This window comes from Dermochelys coriacea, chromosome 21 (genome assembly GCF_009764565.3).
Source record: "Dermochelys coriacea isolate rDerCor1 chromosome 21, rDerCor1.pri.v4, whole genome shotgun sequence".
Classification (NCBI taxonomy): domain Eukaryota; kingdom Metazoa; phylum Chordata; order Testudines; family Dermochelyidae; genus Dermochelys; species Dermochelys coriacea.
The window spans coordinates 17,712,924-17,736,549 of record NC_050088.1 but is presented as its reverse complement, the minus strand read 5'-3'; the positions used below and the strand labels follow the sequence as shown (position 1 = coordinate 17,736,549).

Genomic DNA, 23,626 nt, shown 5'->3' with positions numbered 1-23,626 from the left:
CTCTTGCTCTCAGCAAGGCTCATGAGCCTTGGCAGGGCACAGAGGCGTCAGGGAGGGAAGTCATCCATGTGGCTTCCTGCAGCACAGCACTGGGCTGGGACATAGCTGCATGCTATAAAGCCCAGCACCTGTCTAGCATAGCAGCAAACTTCCTGGCTCCATTTCCCAGGGAGTACTATTTACAACCTCTGCTCCCAGATGGCTTCAGAAAGCACTGGTCAGCTGTGCTAGCTGCAGGCCATAAATAGAGCAGGCTCAGCAGCAGCGGTGGAGTTCCTGAAAGAGGAGCTGGTTCTGGCTCTGTGAGTGTCACTGGACACGCTGCAGCCTCAGCACAATGCAGGCTAAAGGGCACCTCCAGGAGCTCTGGGAAGGCCAAGGGCCGCAGAGTTGCCAGCCCCAAGTGTTCAGTCGTCAGCAGGCAGGCCCCCAAATCATCAGATTTCAGAACATCCTAGGCTGGGGTTCTTTGCCTTTGGTTCCTGAGCATTTAGGGTTGCCATCCTCAGGCCCCTGCAACTAGGGGGCTAGAAGCACACTTGGGAGATTGTAAGGCTTTAGGGTTGGGATAAAATCCCCCGGGTTGGCAGTGTTGCGTGGCTTTTTAACAGGAGCTGCACTGAGTATCTTGCTGCCTCTGGCCAGAAAAGGGCTCATACAGTAACTCATTCAAGGGCTTGAAGTGCAGTCACAGCCCCACCCCTACTCCACACACAGTGTATGGCACCCAGAGCCATAACCCCCAGCCCCCATAGAGTCATAGAAATGTAGGACTGTAAGGGACATTGGACCTTGAGAAGTCAAGTCCTGTCCCGTCCTCTTCGCTGAGGCAGGACCAAGTAAACCTAGACCACCCCGACAGGTGTGTGTATAACCTGTTCTTAAAAACCTCCCATGAGGGGATCCCAAGGGAGGTCACGGGAGCCTGTTCCAGTGCTGCTACGCCCACACCTTGAATACAGCATGCAGATGTGTTCACCCCATCTCAAAAAAGATATATCGGAATTGGAAAAGGTTCAGAAAAGGGCAACAAAAATGATCAGGGGTATAGAACGGCTTCCGTATGAGGAGAGATTAATAAAGCTGGGACTTTTCAGCTTGGAAAAGAGGCAACTAAGGGGGGATATGATAGAGGTCTATAAAATCATGAGTGGTACAAAGAAAGTAAATAAGGAAGTGTTATTTACTCCTTCTCACAATACAAAAACAAGGGGCCATCAAATGAAATTAATAGGTAGCAGGTTTAAAACAAACACAAGAAAGTATTTTTTCACGCAACACACTGTCAACCTCTGGAACTCCTTGCCAGAGGGTGTTGTAAAGGCCAATACTATAAGGGGGTTCAAAAGGGAGCTAGATAGATTCATGGAGGATAGGTCCATCAATGGCTACTAGCCAGGATAGGCAGGGATGGTGTCCCTAGCCTCTGTTTGCCAGAAGCTGGGATTGGGTGACAGGGCATGGATCACTTGATGATAACCTGTCTGTTCATTCCCTTTGGGGCACCTGCTATTGGTCACTGTCAGAGGTCAGGATACTGGGCTTGATGGACCTTTGGTCTGACCCAGTATGGCCGTTCTTATGTTCTTAAGCTATCTGTACAGTTAGAAATTTTTTCCTAATACCTAACCTAAATCTCCCTGGCTGCAGGTTAAGACCATTACTTCTTGTCCTATCTCCAGTGATCATGGAGAACAACTGATCACCATCCTCTTTATAACAGCCCTTAACATATTAATGCCCCCCACCCCATTAGTCTTCTTTTCTCAAGGGCTGGGTTCAATATCTAAGGGTTGTCTTAACATTACAAATCAGAATCAACTCCAGTCCTCACCCAGTAATCTGGGAAAACTAACCACCACCCCATGGCGCCTCTAAGAGACAATACTTCTCCACTCACTGGCAGTGAGTCTGTGTATAACAACAGAAAACTTTTATTAAAAAGGAAAGGGGACTCAGCATTAATTTGGGAAAACACCTTAATTCAAAAGTGTGCAAACAATAAGTCAACCCCTGCCCCCAGTATCTTGGGCAATACCCTTTGAGTGATTTTCTTCACCCACTTTTGCGGTGTGACATGTGAGGGATGAATGTCCCTTTAACACATCACTCTCCTTTTCTCTCCTCTGCACCACACTCAGCTGGTTGTCTGAGGTCAGTGAAATCCCAGTATTCTGGGTTGGGTGCCACTCACTGCCACCTCTGCCTCTACCTGCAATACTGTATTCTGAGATTTCACCACTTAGGCCAGTGAGTTCTTAGTGGTTTCACTGGGTAGTGGGGAACCTCATTGCTGCTGCAGGCTCTCCACTGTCTTTCACTGTAACAAGGACCCCACCCCATGTCTAAAGTTCAGTCCCCTATCTGTGTCAACAATGATTTCAGCTCTAGTAATCCCTGAGCAGAAACAAAGACTTTTACATGAGTGCATAGGTGGCAAGTAATGGAGGCCAGGGACTAAGCCTCACCAAACCTCGTGTCAATGTGGGGGGGGCAGTGGCGGATTTGGAGCCCCCTGAAAAGCTCCCACCATGGCCACAGGGCTGGAGGAGCTCTCGTTCTCCGCTGTGACTCCAGAGCCACGGCGGGGCACAGAGCTTATCCAGTCTTGGGTGTGGGGGGGAGGAGTGAGTGGGGGCAGGGCCTCGGAGCGGGGGGGGGGGAAGAGGTGAGTGGGTGTAGAATGGGGTAGGGCCATGGGTGGAACGGTGTGGGGCCATGGGAGAAGGGGTGGAAAGGGGGAGAGGCTCCAGGCTTGGCGCTCCAGCCAGGACAGAAAGTTCCGCTGCAGTCCCAGCCGAGGCTCAGAGCTTGACCCCAGCCGGGGCTGAACTCTCAGCACCCCCCTCCGGTTGGGACTATCGGGGGGTGCTGAGAGCAGCAAGTGGGAGCAGGTCCTCGGCCGGAAGAGGCAGGCAGGGGGCTAGCCTCCTCAAGGGGAAGCTTCACCCGCCGCCCATGCATGAGCAAGATCAGGTTTATCATTAACACTGTGTAAAGGAAAGTCAGACAGCTTCAGGAACTCCCCGTCACCAGAGAAGAACACCTGTTAGCATCTGTCTGACTTCTACTTTGATTTGGCAGCGGTACACACAACTTAGGGAGTGAAGCTACACTTAGGGTGATCCCCTCAATTAGGGCATAGTCAATGGAGTTCTGCTGCCCTTTAGTCATACAATAAGGATAATGGCATTCCAGACTAAAGTGAATTTTAACCCCAAACACCCACACTGGATCACTTTAGCAAAGCAGATCTGCTGATCACCTAGGGAAAGTTGGGGTGCAAATAGGGTCTGAAGTCCTGAAGTCTTTTCCTTCAGTGCATCAGTAGATGTCGGGGAGAGCTCATTCAGACCCTGATCACATAAACAAAACCAAGTCCTGTGCCAGGGAAATCCTGGAATCCTCATTCCTGTAAGCCAGGGCCTCCCCCTCTAGGAGCGAGGGGTGAGTGCCAATAGCCATGTCCCCAGCTCTCCTCAGTGAGTACCTTGCACTAGGAGCGAGGGTTAGGTTTGAGGCTTTAACCCCTTCACATATTTTTCAAGGTGACACCATATCCTTATGCCAGTAGAGTAATGTTGTTATGGTAACATGGCATCACACAGCCACCTCCTAAGATATCTCCCAGAGTGGGATGCTGGGAGAGGGCTGGCACAGCTTGTGTATGGGGAGGTGTGTGTTGGGTACCAGCCTGGCATCAAAACACATTGGTTTGAAATGAACCTTGCTGCCCACCCCTGGTTCAGCCACCAAACTGCAAAATCAGTTGTTCACTGAGTTGGAGTGGCTCTCTGCAGGGTGAGTGGGTCACCAGCACTTCCTGTCTAATGGATCTGTGCCCGTGAGGGGCCCAATCCGTCAGGCCGATGAGCACGTACTCACAACCCTGCTCCCTTTGGAAGGAGGAACCAGGCAGGCCCTTGCTTTTCTTTCCTGCCTGATGTCCTGATGCATTTTTACCTTGTGCTCTTCTCTGGTATGAGTAGGGGGGAAGGGGCAGAGCTTGCCTGGAGTCCCTGTTCCAATCCATATTCTATACACAAGGTGCCTGCTGCCATGTCTCATTGGCCATGCTTCCCAGGTGCTTCACCTCAGGAGCCCATCCAGGATGGATGTCCCAGTCTGACTCAAGGCAGCGAGAAAGGGACTGCTCCAGACGCTCTAGCCTTCAGAGAGGGCTGTTCATCCCCTGCTAGGCCTCTGAGCTGTGCCCCAATAACCATGCCATTAGCTGTGAACGTCTTGCTGCTGCCACCTTGAGTGGGCAGGGACTTTGCATGCACAGGTCCAGCTTGAGGGACTTGTCCTTGGAAAGCATGGCTGAACGCTTCCCCAGTTGGGAACATAGAAAAACCGGAGAATAGGCCATGGCAGTCTGCTGAAGCAAGAGCCACTGTTGTTCTGGACACCTCTTTGCAACCATCACTGAACTGGGAAAGGGGCAGCAGAAACACTGTACCTGGTGTAGAGCTCCCCAGACCCTGCCTGAATTCTAATTCCTGGGTTGGAGAGGTGGGGACCCTCCCCAGCTGGGGGCTCTGAAGGGTCTGGGGGGGGGGTCTGATATCTGGCTTCACTCTCCACAGGCTTGGCGGATGAAGACTGCTTGTGGTACCTGGACAGGAACGGTTCGTGGCACTCTGGCTTTGACTGCAACTTCTTCACCTTTTGCTGCGGCAATTGTTACCAGCGGTACTGCTGCATCGACCCCCTGAAGCTCATCACAGAGCGGCAGCAGAAGCACTGCCTTGCTTTCAGGTGAGAGGGGCACGGAGCCTGGCCAGAGCTCCTGCTTGGGCACGCTGGTCCCACTGGGAACGACTGTGTCCTAGCACAGGGAGGGAGTGTTGATAGGGTTATGGACAGGTGATTTGAGCCTGAGACTCCTGCCTTCAATTCCAGGAGCTGAAGACACATGCCCTTCCCTGCCTAGAGTTCGGGTATTGCGGCCTTTGACATCTCTCCTCTCACTGTGACCAACTCTCTGTCTAGCTGCTTGGCTGCTGCCCCCCCAGGATATGGACGCCTCCCTCCCACAGGTTAAAAATAGCAAACAGCAGCAATGTCTCTTCATCTCCCTTCCTTCCAAGTAGGAGCAGGTGCCTGGCCAGGAGTTGGTGCGTGTGTGTATGAGGAGCTCTGAGAGAAGGAGGCAAGTGCTGCAGGTAGTTCTGGATGTGTCGTTCTGGGAAGTAGCTGCACAGTCTGGGTCAGGCTGCCGTGGTAGTTCTGTCTCCTGCACTAATGAATCCCCACTGTTTGTTGATGGTATTATGGCTCCAGGGGCGTAGCTGTCGTGAGATGTGGGGGTTGCACTGGGGAAGTGTCTCAAGTGGTGAGGGCTGATACTATGGGGCTTTGTCTCCTGGGACAAAGACCTTGCCCTGGGCTTTATATTGGGTGGGGAGGCAGCACAGAGAGTGGAACCAGGGTACCATGCTTAAGGTAAATGCCTCTGATGAAGTGAGCTGTAGCTCACGAAAGCTTATGCTCAAATAAATTTGTTAGTCTCTAAGATGCTTAAGGTGGTCTGTGCTGCTGAACAGCTGGGTTGCTGCGTTTTGGAGCTTTTCCAGGCCCTGCGTTTTCATTCCCAGGTGCAGCAAGTTGTGATAATCAGGCCTGGGCATCACCTTGGCCAGCTTTGCCAAAAGAATGTGGGGAGTGGGGTGCAGGTGGGTGCATTTGCTGCTGTGATTCTTCAGGCACCCAGTGGCTTTGAGGAGCCCAGAAGGAGCCCAGGCCGCTGACTGATGTAACAACCTGCAGGCAGATGCCTTTAATAGCCAGGAGTCAGAGGAGGTGAGTTGTTCAAAGTGCATCCCACGAGCATCAGCTCTGCATGGGTTGGCGTCTGCTCCTCAGACAGTGCTGGACTCAGCCGGGCGCCGGGAGAGCGGGGCTGGCTGTCTCTGATGTGGACGGTGGGGCTGGCCATGTCCAGGACTGCTGCCCTTCAGACCATCCTGTGTCCCCAGCTCTCTCTGTGGCTCCACACAGATGCTGAGTAATGGGGGGAAGATTGAGCCCCAGGGCACTGCAAAGGTGAGGCCCTGGAGATGGAAGACTTTGCCCATAATGACTCTGTGAGTAGATAGAGAAGGAGTGGGTCTGAGCCACTTCCTGGCTAACATTCACCCCCGGGCCTTATGAGGCAGGACCACAATTGCTGATCGGGGGTAGCAGTGCTTGCCAAAGATGGCAGTTCCTTCCTCCGACTCTGGTGGATGGCCTTTTCCTGACAGAGTGCAGGGTGGTCTCTGTCCCTGCCTTGGTGCCTGACAGAGGGAAGCAGAGCACAGCAATGCTCTGGCTATGGTCCCTTAGAGCTGTGAGGGGCGAGTGCAGAGCCATTACACAGCCTTGCCTTCTACAGGGGCTTCCCTCCATGCCAGGGGAATTCCCCTGTGCCTGGTTTGCGGTGCTGCTGACTGGGATAGATGGTCACAGTGCAGTGCTGAATCAGGGCCTCTTTGCGGAGTGTCGTTGCCTTGACTTCCTCCATGTGCAAGAGAGAGATGAATATCTAGTGGTGAGTTTGTAACGGAGCTGCTATTGCAGCGGGTCTCTAATCGTATGATTACTGACACTAGTGGCCAGGGCACAACTGGAGCGTCACCTCCCATCCCGATGCTTTAGGCTCTACCCAGAGACAGCGTAAGGGGGAGAGATGGCTTGTAGGCATGGGGTGAGGGCACAAGCGCACACGATAGCTGATGGGGGTGAGAAGGTTGGTGTGATCAGTAGTGTCGACTCGACCAACTGGAGGGTAAGGCTGGAGGAGAGGCCACAGGGCTTCTGTCTGGCTCAGTACTGTCTCCTCCTTAGCACTGTGCTCACAACAGCTAATCCCCCCACAGGCTTCCTCCCCCCACCCCCTCAGAGTGCCAGGCTCCTTGGTTTGATTGTGGAAGAAGTGGCTGAGATTGGTGCTTGTTCTGATCTCTCCCAGCCTCCAGCCCTGTAGCCAAGCCCCCATCCCAACCCTGCTCTGTGAGCTTGGCATTTCTGTTGCTCCCATGACACGTGCTATGGTGGAGTGGTAGGTTCTGGCAGCGGGAGGGGGTACTTGGGCCAGTTCAGTGCAGGGCTTTGAAGATAAGGAGTGTGCCTTGTGTTTGGCCCCAGTGTTTAGCCAGGAGCCTGTGCAGAGCAGAGCGCAGGTGTGTTGTGCTGTGCACACCTGTGCTGTCAAGTAGCTTGGCTGCTGTGTCTTCATCATTCCTGCTGGATGCATTGCCCTGGGGCCTGGTGGCCAAGAGTGGGGGGATAGCCACAGCCCTGGGGCTCAGGCTGGGGCTCAGGTTGCTCACCAGCCACAGCTGGAAGAGGGCATGGTTTGCAGCCCTCACTGGTTGGCTACCCAGCCATGGTGACAAGCCCAGAAGGTCCCTAAGGCAAGCAAGTGTGTGTGAGTTGCCACAGTGGACAGGCTAGGGGGCGAGAGCAGTGGGAGGAGGCTGCCCATTCGGGGGTTGGGGTGGGAGATTCAAGGGGAGGATTTGTGCAGGGGAGAGGGCCACATGATAAAGGCAGAGCGAAAGGGGAGGGATGACTGAAGGATTCAGGTTGGAGATGGAGGATGGGAAGGAGCTGAAGGACGGGCTGAGGGAGGAGGGGAGGAGCTGGAGGGAAGGGGAGGGGAAGGGACTTGACACTTGATAGCACCCAGCACTGACGATCCCCTGCAGTCTGCTTGGTGTGTGTAGCCAGTGCTGGTGTGTGTGTGGCTGTGTATGGCCAAATGGAGGGTAGGGTGGGGCTCTGTTTGGGGAGGCGTCTTGGTGAGTGGCTGTAGTGCAGGGGGAGGGGGCAGCAGCACGTGTCCATTTAGGGGAAGGCAGCATTGGGGCAGGGCTCTGCATGGCCACAGGTATGTGGAGGGGGCAGCAGTGCCTGGCCATTTATGCTGGGGGGCAGGGAGCTATGTATGTGTGGGGGGCGGCAGTGCGTGGCCCTGTATATGGGGCGTGCAGTGATGCATGGCCATATACATGCGGGGGGGGGGAAGGAGGAGCAGGGCTGTGTATGTGAGTGGGGGCAGTGGTGTGTAGCCATGTACATGGTCATGCATGGCCATGTATGTGGGAGGAGGCAGTGGTGCGTGGCCGTGCGTGAAGGGGGTGGCGGTGCGTGGCATGCAGTATGCTCCAGTGCCCGGCTCACTCCCATGTGGGTTCCAAACTCCAGTGGCAGTGTGTCTCTCATCCCTGCAGTGGAGCCCTGAGTGGAATGAAGACCACTGTTCCCACAGAGCTGTGGCTGTAGCATGGCTGAGCTGCAGGGCAGAAAGATTGGGGAACTCTACAAAGCTTGCCTTTCTCTTGGGAGGATTTTGACTGTTGCTGTGATCCAGGTCTCCAGTGATTCATGGCACAGGCAGCCTGTCAGGGTTCCCTCCCTCCCACTGTGAACTCCAGGGGACAGATGAAAGACCCCCTAAGCTTATTTCTATCAGCTTAGGTTAAAAACCTCCCCAAGCACAAATCCTTCCCTGTCCTTGGATGGGTAATGCTGCTGCCACCACCAAGTGAGTTAGACAAAGATTCAGGAAAAGGAGCACTTGGAGTTCCTGTTTCCCTAAAATATCCCCCCAAGCCCCTTCACCCCCTTTCCTGGGGAGGCTTGAGAATAATCTACCAACCAAATAGGTAAACAAGGTGAGCACAGACCAGACCCTTGGTTGGATTCTTAAATCAGATTCTTAAAACACCGAACTTTATTACAAAGAAAAAAAAAAGTAAAAGAAACACCTCTGTAAAATCAGGATGAAAGATAATTTTATAGGGTAATAAGATTTAAAACATAGAGGATTCCTCTCTAGGCAAAACTTCAAAGTTACAAAAAACAGGGATAAACCTCCCTCTTAGCACAGGGAAAATTCACAAGCTAAAACAAAAGATCATCTAATGTATTTCCTTCCTATTACTTACAATTTGTAATCTTAGATGTTTAGTTCAGGTATGGCTTTAGATGTATTTTCCCTGCCCTGGTTCCTCGCTGACCTGGGAAAAACACAAAACAAAAACCTTCCCCCACAGATGTGAAAGTATCTTTTCCCCTTATTGGTCCTTTTGGTCAGGTGCCAACCAGGTTATCTGAGCTTCTTAACCCTTAACAGGTAAAGGAGGGATTTTATGCTACCCTTAGCTGTATGGCTATGACACAGCCTCTACTCGATCAAAGCACTGCCCAGAATGTCACATGGGGCATTCCCAGGGTTGGGGAAGGGGTCTCAAGTCCCAGCCATGCACAAACCCCAAGCCCACCCATTAATCCTTTCATCTCCACAGCCTTGGGGAGTGAGGGCAGGGTCCCAGGGTTCATCCATTGCAATGCACAGGGGTCAGGTGCTGCCTGTGGACTGCACATCTCTCTTTCTGCAGCATGTAGCCAGCTTGAGTCTGTGAAGGATCCACTTGATCTAGGGAAAGGCAGCACTGGGTGCTCAGGACAGTACTTGAGACTGCCCTGTAACCATGTCTCTTGTGTCCCACAGCCCAAAGACCATCGCTGGCATTGCCTCAGCCATCGTCCTCTTTGTGGCCATCGTTGCCACCATCATCTGCTGCTTCATGTGCTCCTGCTGCTACCTGTACCAGAGACGGCAGCACATGCGGACACCCTTCCAAGGTAGGGGTGGGCAGCACAGCTACCCTCTGTGCTGCCACAGCCTGGGAAGAGCGGGGTGGGCCCAGGAGGAGGGGCAGAGGGGCCCCAGAGCGGGCTCAGGCACAGGAAGTACTTGGTAAAGGTTGGTTGATTTCGTTCTCTTTGACTCTAGACTGGGGAGAGAGGGGAGGGATGTGATTAGGGTGACTGTAGTGTGTGTCCCCGGGAGGGAGGGAGGGGAGGAAAATAGTGACTAGCTGCTCATTAACTGAGCCCTGTCCATCCTGTGCGCTGAATGCGGCATGGGGAAAATACAGCATGATTGTGTATCATCATGCATATGCACAAGGGGGTGCTGAATTAAGGTTGCACAGGCAACCTTATTTCTGGTATTTCCTAACTTCTGTGTTTTTGACTTTGCAACCTTACCATAGTTTTTTGTGTGTCATTTTCTAGGTTTTTAAAATAGCAAACTGAAAAATCACAAATTACATAATGTGCCTCATATTGACACCCACAGGGGTCATCATCAGGTTTGGAACCTTTTGATCCACTGCACAGATCTCTACCACTTGAGCTAAGGAAGTAATTGATCACAGTAGTAGGTTGTCATCTTCTATATGGACCAGCACTAGAGAGACATTTTGCTAATGGGCTTCACAGATATTTTCTGACAGCAGAGGAATGGTGAGACCCAGGATTTGTGGGTCCAAGCTCTGCAGGAGAGTATTCTCTAGTGGTCACAGACACTTCTATCTGTTTCCCCCCCGCCATACACATGCATATTTCACCCCTTCTGCCCTGTCTCTTTCAACCTGTCCCTAACCCGTCCTGTCTTTTCCCCAACTTCAGCTCCTGGTCCCTGTTAAGCTGTCTGCAGTAGCTCAGGAGCATGAGTACCACCCTCAGGGCAGACTGTCAAGAAACAGGGCACACACCGCAAATTGGTTGTGAGTTCTATATTTGTATTTCACCAACCAATCAAGTGTGAACTCCTCAGACACTGCAACAGCCTCAACATGGAACCACAGACAGTCCCCTTGGGTACTCCTATCCATCTCTGGGGGTTATAGTAGATGAGCCTTATGGTCCCTTCTATCCCTATGATTCTATGATCTTGCCACCCAGAGAAGCTTGTCTTTGTGGTTGATGGTCCCTTACACTCAAAATCACAATAATATTCAGGTTACTCCCAGTCTCAGAGGATTTACCGCAGGTCACTTGCACCTCAGATCTTACACCAAAGACAACACTCGTAGCCAATACTATAATACATTAACTAAAGAGTTAATAACTAAGAAAAAGAAATGAGAGTTATTTACAAGGTTAAAGCAGGTAAACATACACATACAAATGAGTTACAGTCTTAGGTTCCAAAAGGTAACAGAGGCTGCTGTAATATGCAAGCCCTATATGTCCTCGAGGGCTAACCCAGGCTAAGCAGCTGGGGATCCCTTTCTTGTGATTAGAAATCTTGCCCTTACAAAGTCCAAGGAGATCCAGTTTCTTCCTGTCAGGGATTTTTATTCCTTTCCCCCAGAGTTCAAGCTGATGGACGAGTCCTTGTGCATGGCTCCTCTTCATTGGTATCGGGGGAGCAATCAACAAAGTATTTTGTTCTCTGATGTTCCACAACAATTCGTCTGGTCTCTAAATTCCCAACTATACATATAAAATGATGGGGTCTAATTAGCTGTTACTACTCAAGAAAGAGAACTTGGAGTCATTGTGGAGAGTTCTCTGAAAACATCCACTCAATGTGCAGCAGCAGTCAAAAAAGTGAACAGAAGGTTGTGAATCATTAAGAAAGGGATAGATAATAAGACTGAAAATATCATGTTGCCTCTATATAAATCCATGGTACGCCCACATCTTGAATATTGCGTGCAGATGTGGTCGCCCCATCTCAGAAAAGGAATTGGAAAAGGTTCAGAAAAGGATAACAAAAATTATCAGGGGTGTGGAACGGCTTCCGTATGAGGAGAGATTAATAAAGCTGGGACTTTTCAGCTTGGAAAAGAGGCAACTAAGGGGGGATATGATAGAGGTCTATAAAATCATGAGTGGTATAAAGAAAGTAAATAAGGAAGTGTTATTTACTCCTTCTCATAACACAAGAACGAGGGGTCACCAAATGAAATTAATAGGCAGCAGATTTAAAACAAAGAAAAGGAAGTATTTCTTCACACAAAGCACAGGCAACCTGTGGAACTCTTTGCCAGAGGATGTTGTGAAGGCCAACACTATAACAGGGTTCAAAAAAGAACAAGATAAATTCATAGAGGAAAGGTCCATCAATGGCTATTAGCCAGGATGGGCAGGGATGGTGTCTCTAGCCTCAGTTTGCCAGAAGCTGGGAATGGGCAACAGGCGCTGGATCACTTGATGATAACCTGTTCTGTTCATTCCCTTTGGTACTGGCCACTATTAGAAGACAAAAAAGAAAAGGAGTACTTGTGGCACCTTAGAGACTAACAAATTTATTTGAGCATAAGCTTTCGTGAGCTACAGCTCATGTAGCTCACGAAAGCTTATACTCAAATAAATGTGTTAGTCTCTAAGGTGCCACAAGTACTCCTTTTCTTTTTTGTGAATACAGACTAACACGGCGGCTACTCTGAAACCTGTTATCAGAAGACAGGATACTGGGCTAGATGGATCTTTGGTCTGAACCAGTATGGCCATTCTTATGTTCCTATGTTATTTTGTTGGGCAGGAGATAATACCTCCTGTGGTAAACTAGTATTTCACACTTGATAATGCTTCTCTCCTGTGCTTTTACAGGTTCAGAGCAAACACTTAAATATTACCTTGTAATATGGGTAAGGACACGATTTTGTCATGGAGGTCACATATTCCGTGACTTTCTGGGACATCCAGGACTTCTTTTGGGGCAGGACTGGAGCAGAGGCCCGCAGAACAGCTGACCAGTGGCCACCCCAGGACTGCTGGAGTGGGGGTGCAGGGCATGAGGTGGGGCACGGGGTGGCATGGCGCTGGAGCAGCAGATCGGCAGTCAGCCCTGGGGCTACCAGAGCAATGACCACTACAGTCAGCCCTAGGTTCACCAGAACAATGACTGTGGGGACTGGCAAACAGCTGACCGGCAGCCAGCCCTATGGACATGGAGCAACCACCGCCAGAATGGTGGCTGCAGTCAGCCCGGGACTGCCGGAGCAGCGATCAGGCTGGATCAGTAGCCCCTGGAACCACTGGCCAGTGGCTAGCTGGGGGGCCGCCAGAGTATAAAGGCTGGGGTGGGGCTGCCGGGATAGCTGACCAGCGGTCAACCCCAAGGGTGCCAAACAGCTGACCAGCAGCCAGCCTCTGGCCTGCCGGTGCAGCAGTTGGGGTTTGGTCAGCCCCCCTGGGGATGGAGCAGCAGCGGTCAGTCCCTGCTGCAGGAGCAGCATCATGGCTGGAGCAGATTCAAGCCCCAACAGTGCTCTGTTTGTTCACCGCCTCGCCCCAGGGTATTTTTAGTAAAAGTCAGGAACAGGTTGCAGGCTTCCGTGAATTGTTTATTGCCGGCAACCTGTCCCTTACTTATACTAAAAATACCCATGACAGAATCTTAACCTTAAACATAGGACACAGGTATTATAAGTGAGATTAATGCCGGCAGCAATTTACAAGCATTCCATAAAATCTAAACACCAAACGCATTTTCATAACCTTAATTCTTACTTTACAAATACTAAGAGACGGGGAGCCAGACTGGTTTCTAGCTATGCATTTGTCCATGCTAGGGGCCTGGCATGAGCTGGCACCTGGCTTGCGAGCATCACAGTCCTGGTCCCCTTCTCCACTCATCTATATAATAAGATTCCAGGATTGTCACTCTGACATCTAGAGTGTCTGTTGAGTACGCGTAAAGCAATGGAAACAGCTCCAGGCCTGGTTGAGGCCTTTTTTTGTTGAGAATATCATCAGATTTGCAGTCTGTTACCATCCAGTTTTAAAGTTCTCAGCCATATTCCTCATGATTTTGCAAACTACATCTCAGCAGAGACCAAGGGATGAATGGGCCCATGGGTAGCAGGTGAACCCCAGGCTCCGGGAGGCTAGCCCCCAATCTGGCCCACCCCACCCCTTCTGCCCAAGGCCCCACCCTTCCTGCTGGAGGCCAGAGCCCCCCTACCACCCTCACGGTTGCCAGCTCCCTTCCACAGTCCCGGGCTGCCCACAGCCCTGGAGTGCCAGGTGGTTGGGCAGGCGGCGCAGCCCCCCCCCCCCCAGCATGCCAGGCAGGTGGCAGGGGCCTCCTCTCCCAGCCCCGGAGCACTGGGCAGGAGGGCGGGTGGTGTGGGCCCCCCCTAGCCCCGGAATGCTCCCCCGCAGCAGAGCCCCCCACAGCACAGCACTGGGAAGCAGGAAGGGGCCTTGGGGCGGAGTGTGGGTGGGGCCATGCAAGGCTGTTTGGGGAGGCTCAGCCTTCCCCGCCCTTCAATACCTGAGGGCGTTCTGTGCCAAAAAAATTCTTCACACAATATTTTAAAATTCTGCAAATTTTATTTGTCAAATAAATGTAGAGGCTCCAGCATGGCATTGGGGAGCACAGGCCACTGGCCGCACAGAGGTGGAAGATCACCGTGCATCACTGTGCAGCTCTGTGCTGAACTCAGCAGTGAGGCTGCACCCAACCCTGACACAGTGCAAGGGCCGGGCCTGGCCCAGAAACACCCCAGGGCCCTGGTCCTCCGTGTGGGCAGGCAGGCTCAGCAAAGCATAATCCAAGTATGGAGGGGCTTAGTGTGGGGGGATCCAGGTGTGGGGTGAAAGAATTTTGTGTTGGGGATCCGGCTGCAGAGGGGATTTGGATACACAGGGGCTTGTTGGGGGTGGTGGTTCTGGATGCAATGGTAATGTGACTGCAGGGGGGTGAAGGTGGTTGGAGTTCAGCAGGGGGGTCTGGAAATTGAGGGGTTAGAGCTTGGCACAGGGTTATGGGTGTAGGGAGCTCAGTGAGGGGTCCAGATGCTGGGGAAGTGGGTGGGGATCCAGGAGCAGCTGATTGGGGCTTGGTGGGGTGGGGATCCGGGTGACGGTGGCTCATTGGGGTGGTTCAGGTGCAGGGGGAGTGGGGCTCATCGGGGGGGATTCTGAGTGTCTGGGAGTGAGGCTTGGTGGGAGGGTCTGGACATGAGGGGGCCTGGATGCACAGGGGTTGGACAGATGGGGATGCAGCTCCCTGTTTACGGATACCTCCTCGTACAGCTCAAGAGCGAAGGGTGCAGAAAATGGGCGGGATGTGTGTGGAGTTTACAGAGTTTCCTGTAGCCACGGAAGAAATCTGGGGGTGGGTCTGACCCAGCCCCAGATGCCATACAGGGGAAGAGGAAGTCCCATCCTAGCCGGGACTAGCAGCTGAGCCCAGTGCAGGGAAGGAGCCACCAGCCAGGTCTTCCCCAGTCCTGCCTCCTGCCCTACTGTGATTTACTTCTCTGCCGACTGCCCTGGGCACCCAAAATATACTGCTGGGGAGGGTTGCATGACTGCTTTTGTGGCTTCCCCATCAGAAAGTCATTTTTCTACAGGGAAGCAAAGAAATCTGCAGGGGACATAAATTCTGTGCATGTGCAGTGGCACAGAATTCCCCCAGGAGTAAATACCCTTTGCCCATGCATAGGCCCTAGAGACTGAGTGTCCCTCTCCTACCCCCACGACTCGATGGAGGGACATTCGCAGGGGGTGGGGGCACTGACTGTGCTCCTTCTGTACTTGTTCTGTGACTCTATCTCTGGGGCTTCCAGCCTAGCACTGCTTCCTGCCCTCTGGTCGCTGTACAATGTTGGGCTGGAAGGACGAACTATCTTTACTCTTTGCAGATAGTGAGTTTTGGGGGGGTGTACATGGTCCCTGTAGCATCTGAAGCAGGTTCCTGGGGCTCTCAGCAGAGAAGTTCACTCAGGATGTGGGTGTCCAGCCCAGCAGAGCTTGGGATGTCACAAGCAGAGGGCCCCACTGCTCAGGGGAGAGCACATACTTTTGAAAGTCCCACAGGGGGTTTGGAGCAGACACCTCCTCCGCTGGATGCCTGGCCGATCTGGTGGTGGAGCTTGAATCTTTGGTGCTTGAAAGGGAGCTTGAGTGTGTCAGGGAGCTGTTTGATGCAGAGTCTCTTGCAATGGTGGTGTCTGGGGTGGCCTGGTGGGATCTCTCTGTGGAGGAGTCTTGGGGTGGGGGTCTGCTGGAAGTTTGTCAGAGGGCTTGGTTTTTTGGAGGCTCTGAGGTGCTTTGGGGTCTGGCTTGGAGAAAGCCTGCTGGAGGTGTCTCAAAAGGGGATGGGGAGGGGGTATCACTGCAGAGTGGTGCTGCAACTCTGGGGCTTGAAGCACAAACCTTGTCTTTGTTGCACAGGCCAGGACATCCCATTGTCCAGCTACCCAGCTCAGTCGCCATGCACCTACCCTGTGGATCCCAAAGCTGGAGCTGCACCCCCCCAGCCAGGCTATGCCCCCATGGCCATGTATCCGCCTACTGCCCCAGCTGCACAGTATCCGATGTACCCAGCGGGCCTCCCACTGTACAACCCAACAGGTAAGAGCAGCAGGAACCACAACACTGCTTGAAGCTCTCTACAGAGCTGTGTCCCTCCAAAACTAGGAGCCCTGGGGTCTCCTCCAACACCAGTTGCTTAGGGGACAATCTGTATCCTCTGCCCTGAGATCCAGTATTCACAGTCACATTCTCAGAAGGGCTCAGCACCCAGCAGGTTCCCTAGGGAGTGGGGGTTCATTGTTCCCTGGGTTGGGAGGGGAGGGGGTGTTCGTATACACTGAGATGGAATAAAGGGTCCAAAGTGTCAAAGGTGTTAACATGGTCCTGTCACCATCCGACTTTACCCAGTGCTTACCGAGGCCCAGGGCTTGGTAGGTAGAGACCTCGGCCTGCTCAGTCCCACCGCAACCCACCATAACTCATTTCTTAACTCTTTACTAAAGAGACAGAACAGAAGGGAAACCAGTGAAAGGGTTGTGTTGTAACAGCCTCTCTCATTCCCTGTCCCTTTAGCTGGAGAGTCTTGAAAGGACAAAACCCCTTGTCTGACTCTGACAGTCTTTTAGATGGTATCAGAGTGGGTAGTAACCCTCTGTTTGGGTCAAAGAGAAGTTACTGGGCTGGAGATGTCGTTGCTGCTGCTGTTAGTCTGATCCCGCGTCCTCAGCAGGCGAACCAAGACAAACACAGAGAAGTGGGGAAAGAACAGAACAGCCAGAGAGGAAACACAGCTTCTGTCTCTGGGGTTGACTCTCAATTGCTACGACAGTGCTGGAAAACCCAGGCCCAGGTCACGGTCTGATCAGCCACTCTGGCTATGTCTACACAAACGCTGCAATCACACACCTATGGCTGGCCTGTGCCAGCTGACTGGGCTTGGGTTAAGGGGCTGTTTAATTGTGGCGTAGACATTCAGGCTTAGGCTGCAGCCCGAGCCCTGGAATCCTTTCATCTCACAGGGTCCTAGAGTCCGGGTTCCAGCCTGAACCCGAACATCTGTACTGCAGTTACAACCCCTCAGCCTGAGCTCCTTGAGCCTGAGCCAGTACTGGCGTCATCTGGGCCCCCCTCTCTGGCCTGGTCTGGTCAGGACGTCTCTCAAGGTTAGGCAGAAGAAGATCCGGGGTCCCTGGAGATGGTGGGGGTGGCAACTGTGACCCTTCCCCATCTCCTGTTTTTCAGTCCACAAGTGTTGCAGAAGGCAGCTTCCCCTGAAAATCCCTTTTTGAGGACCCCAAAAGGGGTGATGGGTGGAATAGCCCAGCCCCTCAGTATTTTATTTATGAATTTGGCCTGGTATTCAACATACTGATTGTGGTTAATTGATTTCCAGTCCCACCCTTCTCGTGTTTACCAGGCATGTTCTTAATACAGTCCGTTTTATATTGGAAGTCCCCTTTTGTTTGGATTAATTCTGTCTTCGGTCTCGCCTCTGTACCTTTTCCTATCTGTATTTGTTGTTATCAGTTCTTGGGACAGTTTATGAGCCTTCACTCATGTTTTACAGCTGAGTTTACAATTAGGGTAAATGTGTTGGCTCAGTTATCACAACGGGGGTGGGGGGCTCCATTGTTCCCCATTTTGGGAGGGCAGGGGAGGGAGTCTGGATGGTTCTCGATGTGGGGAGAAGGGGTTTGTGTCTTTCCCCACATGGGGAGGGGGGGTCTGTGTCATTCCCCACGGCACTTGCGTGCTTTGGAAAGCCTTACCCCATGTGCCCATGCTCGCGCCAGGGCTCTCTGGCAGTGCTGTCACTTGCACACGCTTCCCCATTCCTGCTCCCTGGGGCCTGAATTCACCCCTCAGCCTGTGAGCTCTACTCACCCAGGGCTGTGCTGGAGCCCCACTCTTCAGAGCTCATCTGCTTGCCCTTGTGTGGAGGCAGCAGCCCCAGGGGGCTTGTCTGTGGATTCCTGATGGCACCAGGTCCATCCAGTGGTGAGCTGGAGCCGGTTTGCATTGGTTCGCGTGAACTGGTTGTTAAATTTTGAAGCCGGTTCAGAACCAGTTGTTAAAGGGTTGGGCAAACTCCGACCCGCGGGCCACAACTGGCCCGCAGGACTGTCCTGTCCAGCCCGCCTGAGCTCCCGGCTGGGGAGGCTCCCCTGGCTGAGAATCCCTTTTTACTCACCCAGCGGCGCTCCGGGTCTTCTTCGGCACTTCGGCGACGGTCCCTCAGTGCTGCCAAAGACCCGGAGCGAGTGAAGCACATGCTGCCGAAGTGCCGCTGAAGACCCAGAACAAGTGAAGGAACCAGTTCTTCAGATTTTGGCAGCTCATCACTGGGTCCATCCCTAGCGAAGGCAAGGCTCTGGCATGTGTTCCCTGGCGAGTTAACTGGTGGTGTGGGCACTCCCCAGCCAAGCACATTCTAGGCTAGTATAGATAGGCCCTTGGTGATAGCATGAAGCTTGAAAAATGACCCTGTGGCTGCAGAGAGGGTGGGATTCTGGGTATGGGGTAGGAGAATGGTCTCCTGACCCTGATCTCCTCCTCAGGGAGCAGATGGCAGGTCCCCCGCTCAGTGCCAGAGGGAGAGTGCACTGTGGGCTGGCTTGTAGAACAGTGACAGCCTGTGTGTTCAATGGGCATGGGATGCCAATCGCTAATGAATCCCTGCAACAGACCCAGAATTGATGGCCCTTGCATACCGAGGGGAGCTGGGCTAGAGCCCCTGCCTTAAGCCCCAGAATGCCGGAGCTTGCCCTTAGCTGGCCATAGTAGCAGGTCCCTGAGTGTATTGGCTGGTTGTGCTGCAGCCTCCCCACTCACATTATCCCCAAACCCCCGGGACTGGGGCATGTGGGAACCTTCTCACCCCGGCACTTGCTGCACTTGGTTCTGCTGAATGACACTCTGCATCTCTTTCCTCCACAGCACCCCCACCCTATCTCCCACCACAGCCCACCTACCCTGGAGCCTGAGGAGACCCCAGAGAGACTGCAGAGTCAGCGCCTTGTGCCCTGGACTGTGAGCTTATGAGCCCCTGCTGTGGGCTTCTCTGCTGCATTGTGACTCCTGTGAACCTAGGATACCCCGTGCCTGGTCCCAGACTAGCCATTGCCACCTTCTCCCTCAGCAAAGCAGTGCAGCACATCCCTGCCCTCTCCTGCCTGCTTCACTGAGGAAGAATGCCGATTAGGGTCCCCCTGTGGTCCCCTGGGCATGCCAAGTGGGTCCCCCCAGGGTGTGCCAAATGGGGTCCCCCTGCAATCCTTTGGGCATGATAAGTGGGTCTCTCCAGGGTGTACTGAATGGGGTACCCCCACAAGCACCAGGGCATGCCAAGTGGGTCCCCCTGCAGTCCCCTGGGCATGCCAAGTGGGGTACCCCAGGATGTGCCGAGTGAGGTCCCACTGCAGTCCCTGGGCCATTTCCGAGGATCACAGCTCTGTCTGGCCTCAGTGAGGGAGGCTGCGTTCTGAGGGACCAGAATACACAGCCTGAGCACAAAGGAAGCTCTTGTGCAGCCAGACACTGGCTCCTTTGTGGGGCAAGTTCCCTCTGCTGAAGCTGCCTTTGTGAAGGCTCCACCTGAGCTCGGCGCTCACAGGCACCAGGATCTCAATAGCTCAATTGTGAGGGGGAGCAGAGCCCTGTTGCTGTGATCCTGGTGTGACCATGGGCCCTTTGTCCTCCTGGCAGAGGCCAGCCCTTCCCAAGGGGCAGGACAGCCTGCGAATGATTGCTATGGAACCAAGGTCTGGGGGGCACCTGGGCAGCACCTCCTGTGGCATGGTGCAATTTCTCCAAATCTAGCATGAGTGCCCTGTCCATGTGCAACTGCAGCAGGACAGGTGTGAGCCGCAGGCACTGGGGCAGGGCAGGGTGCCACTTGGCAGGCACCCACAGTCCTATTGCTCAGTGGTGCCTGGTACAGCTCGTTGCTCCCAGTGGGCTCCCACCCCAAGGAGAAACCTCACATTAGGAGCTGCCATTGCAGCCTGCATAGGGCCGGGCATAGCACACTAACAGCGGATGGCCTTGCACTGCACTTGGGTGTCCAGGACCAGTTGCCAAGCCCAGTGGAGCTCCTCTCATGGCCCCTGGATGGCAGGAGGCTCCTGTTTCCATCCGGCCTCTGGCCAGAATCACGCAGCTCAGCCCCACAAAGCAAGTGTGACTATTGCTCTCACAGGTAAGCTGCAGCCCCCTTGCTATCACATCCTCTGTTCATTGGCCAAGGGGGCCACCCCTAGCACCATGCTGCCCCCAGGGAGCAGTGGCAAGGTTAGGAGCTCATGAGTCCAGGTGGCTCATGGGAGTAGTGGCTGAGGAGCTTACACTCAAGCTTCACAGGAGTCCCCCAGAGCTGGAGTGGGAATTTCCCCGGAGAAACACCATCTCCCCACCACTGATCAGCGGTGCCCTTCCTGACCCTCAGACTAGAGATGCCCCCCACCCCCATGCACACTGCAGGGAAGAGGGAAACTCTCCGCCTCCTCCCCAGCAGGCCGGGTTGGCTTCCCAGCCTGTCTCTTCCTCTCCTGCTTTCCCTGCTCTACAAGTGGCTAAACCTGTGACTGACCCTTCCCCAGGCGCACTGGGGTCCCTGGAAATGGGTAACAGAGATAAGTTCTCACCTTGTCTGTAGTCCTAGGGCACTGATTCTGGGGTCCCTGCCCAGCTGGCCAGAGTCATTGGGGGTCATTGCTCCTTCTGGTTCACTTCAGTATAGTATTTGAGGCTGTTTACTGCCCTTTCCCTGTGGGAGACATGAGGGCCCTAGGACAGTTGGGCAGCCTGGATCCGTGGCTAGGTCACTGGGAAGCTAAGTCAGACCTGCTGGCCCCTCTGGCCTGTGCCCTGCCACCTCAGACCCAGCCTATCTAGGCTGCTGGCTCACCTCTGTCAACAGCTGATATTTGGTTTGTCAGAGGAAAGCACCCTGGCCAATTGTGTGATGCTGCCCTGGGGATTTCCCCTCCCTGACCCCTGCACTGAATCCCAGATTTTGCTTTTCCCCAAGAAGCAGGAGTAAGGCTTGGAGGCAGGAGGTGAGCTGCCTCATTACCCTATGTGTGGTGGCCCCCGGCTCCAGGCATGCACCCGCTCCTGCTGCTCAGAGCTGTGCAGCAGCCACTGCTGCGCTGTCATAGCTGGAATGACAAGTGTGTCCATCAGTGTGCACTAAAAACCTGATTAAACCTGTGCGTAGGTAAATGCCTTCTGTGTTCTGGGACTTAAAGGGTGCAGAATGAGGCCTGGCGGAGGCAGGGACCATATTCAGCCTGGCTTTGGGTATCATCAAATCTCCCAGGCACTGAGCAAGGAGCAGGGACAGACCCTTGGCCTTCAGGGCCCTCTGGCTCAGGGGAGGAGGCTGCACTATGGGGTGTAACCACAGCTTAGCTGGAAGGGTGAGTTTCCTTTACATAGGCCCTGACAACAAGCCCCCAGGGGGACACAGTCAGTGTCTCTTTCCCTCAGCTGCTCAGGAGGCAAATCCCACTGTGAGCATCCCGAGCAGGCAGAGTGCTCCTATACCTGCCTCCCTGTGCACCCCAGCACAGGGCGGCACCCCAGCGGGGCTAGGCATGGTACATCAGAGAGTCACCTCTCCTCAGCTCCCCTGTGGTGTGAGTGTGTGGGGGTGCTGTCAGGTTCTGGCAGAGTCAGCCAAGCTCCTGCTGCTGTCCCTGGGCCTCCGAGCTGGGCAGGAAAGCCCTCTTTCCTCCTCCCATAGCAATGGGGCTGATTCAAACACTTGAGGTTAGTCGTCTCAGGGAGCCTATTGTCTTGTTAACACAGTCACCTTGGGGGCACAGCAGGACCCCACTGATGGGAGACAACATGGTGTGGACAGGACACCACAGCACACCAGGGTTCTATTTCCAGCTCTGCCATTGCCTTGTTGTATGACCTTGAGCAAATCTCTATGCCTCTGTTTCCCCATCCCCGTTTGTCTTGTCTGTTGAGATGGTAAGCTCTTTGGGGCAGGCCCTGCTTCTCACTATAAGAACATAAAAAAGGCCATACTGGGTCAGACCAAAGGTCCATCTAGCCCAGTATCTTGTCTTCTGACAGTAACCAATGACAGGTGCTCCAGAGGGAATGAACAGAACAGGTAATCATCAAGTGATCCATCCCATCGCCCATTCCCAGCTTCTGGCAAACTGAGGCTAGAGACACCATCCCTGCCCATCCTGGCTAATAGCCATCGACGACCTATTCTCCATGAACTGTGAACCATGTGTCTGTGCAGCACCTGGCACTCTGCAGGGTTCCAGGGGCTACTGACAGATAATAACCCTAGTAGCCACTTATGTGAAAGCAAAAAAACCCACTTCATGCTGAATTTGGCAGATGTGTGTGGGGCTGATACCTGTCTGCCATGTGCCCTCCATGTACCACATGCTCCCAGAAGCAGCAGCATCGAGCTGGCTGGGTATGTGTGTCTGCACAACTACCTTCTGGGGAATGGGCTCACATCTGCATCACTGCCCCCTGCTGGGACAGGACCGACTTGCTCAACATGCATCCCTACAAGCTGACCCCGGCAGTTGGATGCAATGTAGGTCAGCAGTGACTGCATGTTTTCTGACCTCCTGCATAACTTGGACCACCGAATTTCACCCAGTAACTCCTGCAGTGAGACTCTATCTTGTGGAAGAGCTAGCAGTGGTTCCTCAACTGCACTGATTCTTAAAGATTGTTGTGAAGTGAATGGATGTCACATGGAGTTCACATCCCAGTTAGGGAGCCACTGAGCTAGAGCAGTTCTGTTAGACCAGTGGTTCTCAAACTTTTCTGCTGGTGACCCCTTTCACATACAAGCCTCCGAGTGTGACCCCCCTTATAAATTAAATACACTTTTAAAATATATGTAGCACCATTATAAATGCTGGAGGCAAAGCGGGGTTTGGGGTAGAGGCTGACAACTCACAACCCCCCATGTAATAACCTTGCAACCCCCTGAGGGGTCCCAACCCGCAGTTTGAGAACCTCTGTGTTAGAAAGACACCCACACCCTGTTGAGGAGAATCCACCACAGCATTAGGTGAGTTGTTCCAAAGACTAATTGCTCTCACTGTTGAAACATATGCCTCCTTTCCAGCTTCACCTTCCAGTGGGGCTTTGTGGGGCTTTGTGTGCTGGGTTGACCAGCGCTCCAGTGTCAGAAATCTCCCCATGCTGGCACTTACAGAAAGCAATCAAATCACCTCTTAAACTTCTCTTCAATAAACTAAATAGATCGAGCTCTAATTGTGATGCATGTTTTCCAGACCTGGAATTGTCCTTCGAGCTCTTTGCTGATCCCTTTCCAATTTGTCAACATTCTTTTGAAGGGTGAATGCAGTAAGGTCTCCCCATCACTGTACTGAGACACACCTTCCCACTCCTGCTCGGTATGCCCATGGACAAAAGCCCCGAGTCATGTGATTCCTTTTAGCCACAGCATTGCTCTGGCGGGTCGGGGTGTTCATGGTCTGCTGGTTTCCACCGGGACCCTTAAGCCCTTTGCATTTGTCTAACTTCAGCTTCCAGCCACTTAATTTTGTACTGCTTT

The 23,626-nt window shown here is 53.2% G+C and overlaps 1 protein-coding gene across 1 annotated transcript in view; it reads left to right on the top strand.

Moving 5' to 3' along the window:
* The window catches only part of SHISA4 (shisa family member 4), a 37,394-nt gene extending 14,072 nt beyond the window's left edge, over positions 1 to 23,322 (top strand). The window contains exons 2-5 of the mRNA XM_038380030.2: positions 4,590 to 4,761; positions 9,503 to 9,636; positions 15,976 to 16,155; positions 18,994 to 23,322. Coding sequence (XP_038235958.1) covers positions 4,590 to 4,761; positions 9,503 to 9,636; positions 15,976 to 16,155; positions 18,994 to 19,040 — 533 coding nt within the window. The 3' untranslated portion in view covers positions 19,041 to 23,322. The remainder of the gene's footprint in view (positions 1 to 4,589; positions 4,762 to 9,502; positions 9,637 to 15,975; positions 16,156 to 18,993) is intronic.
* Positions 23,323 to 23,626: the final 304 nt, after the last annotated feature.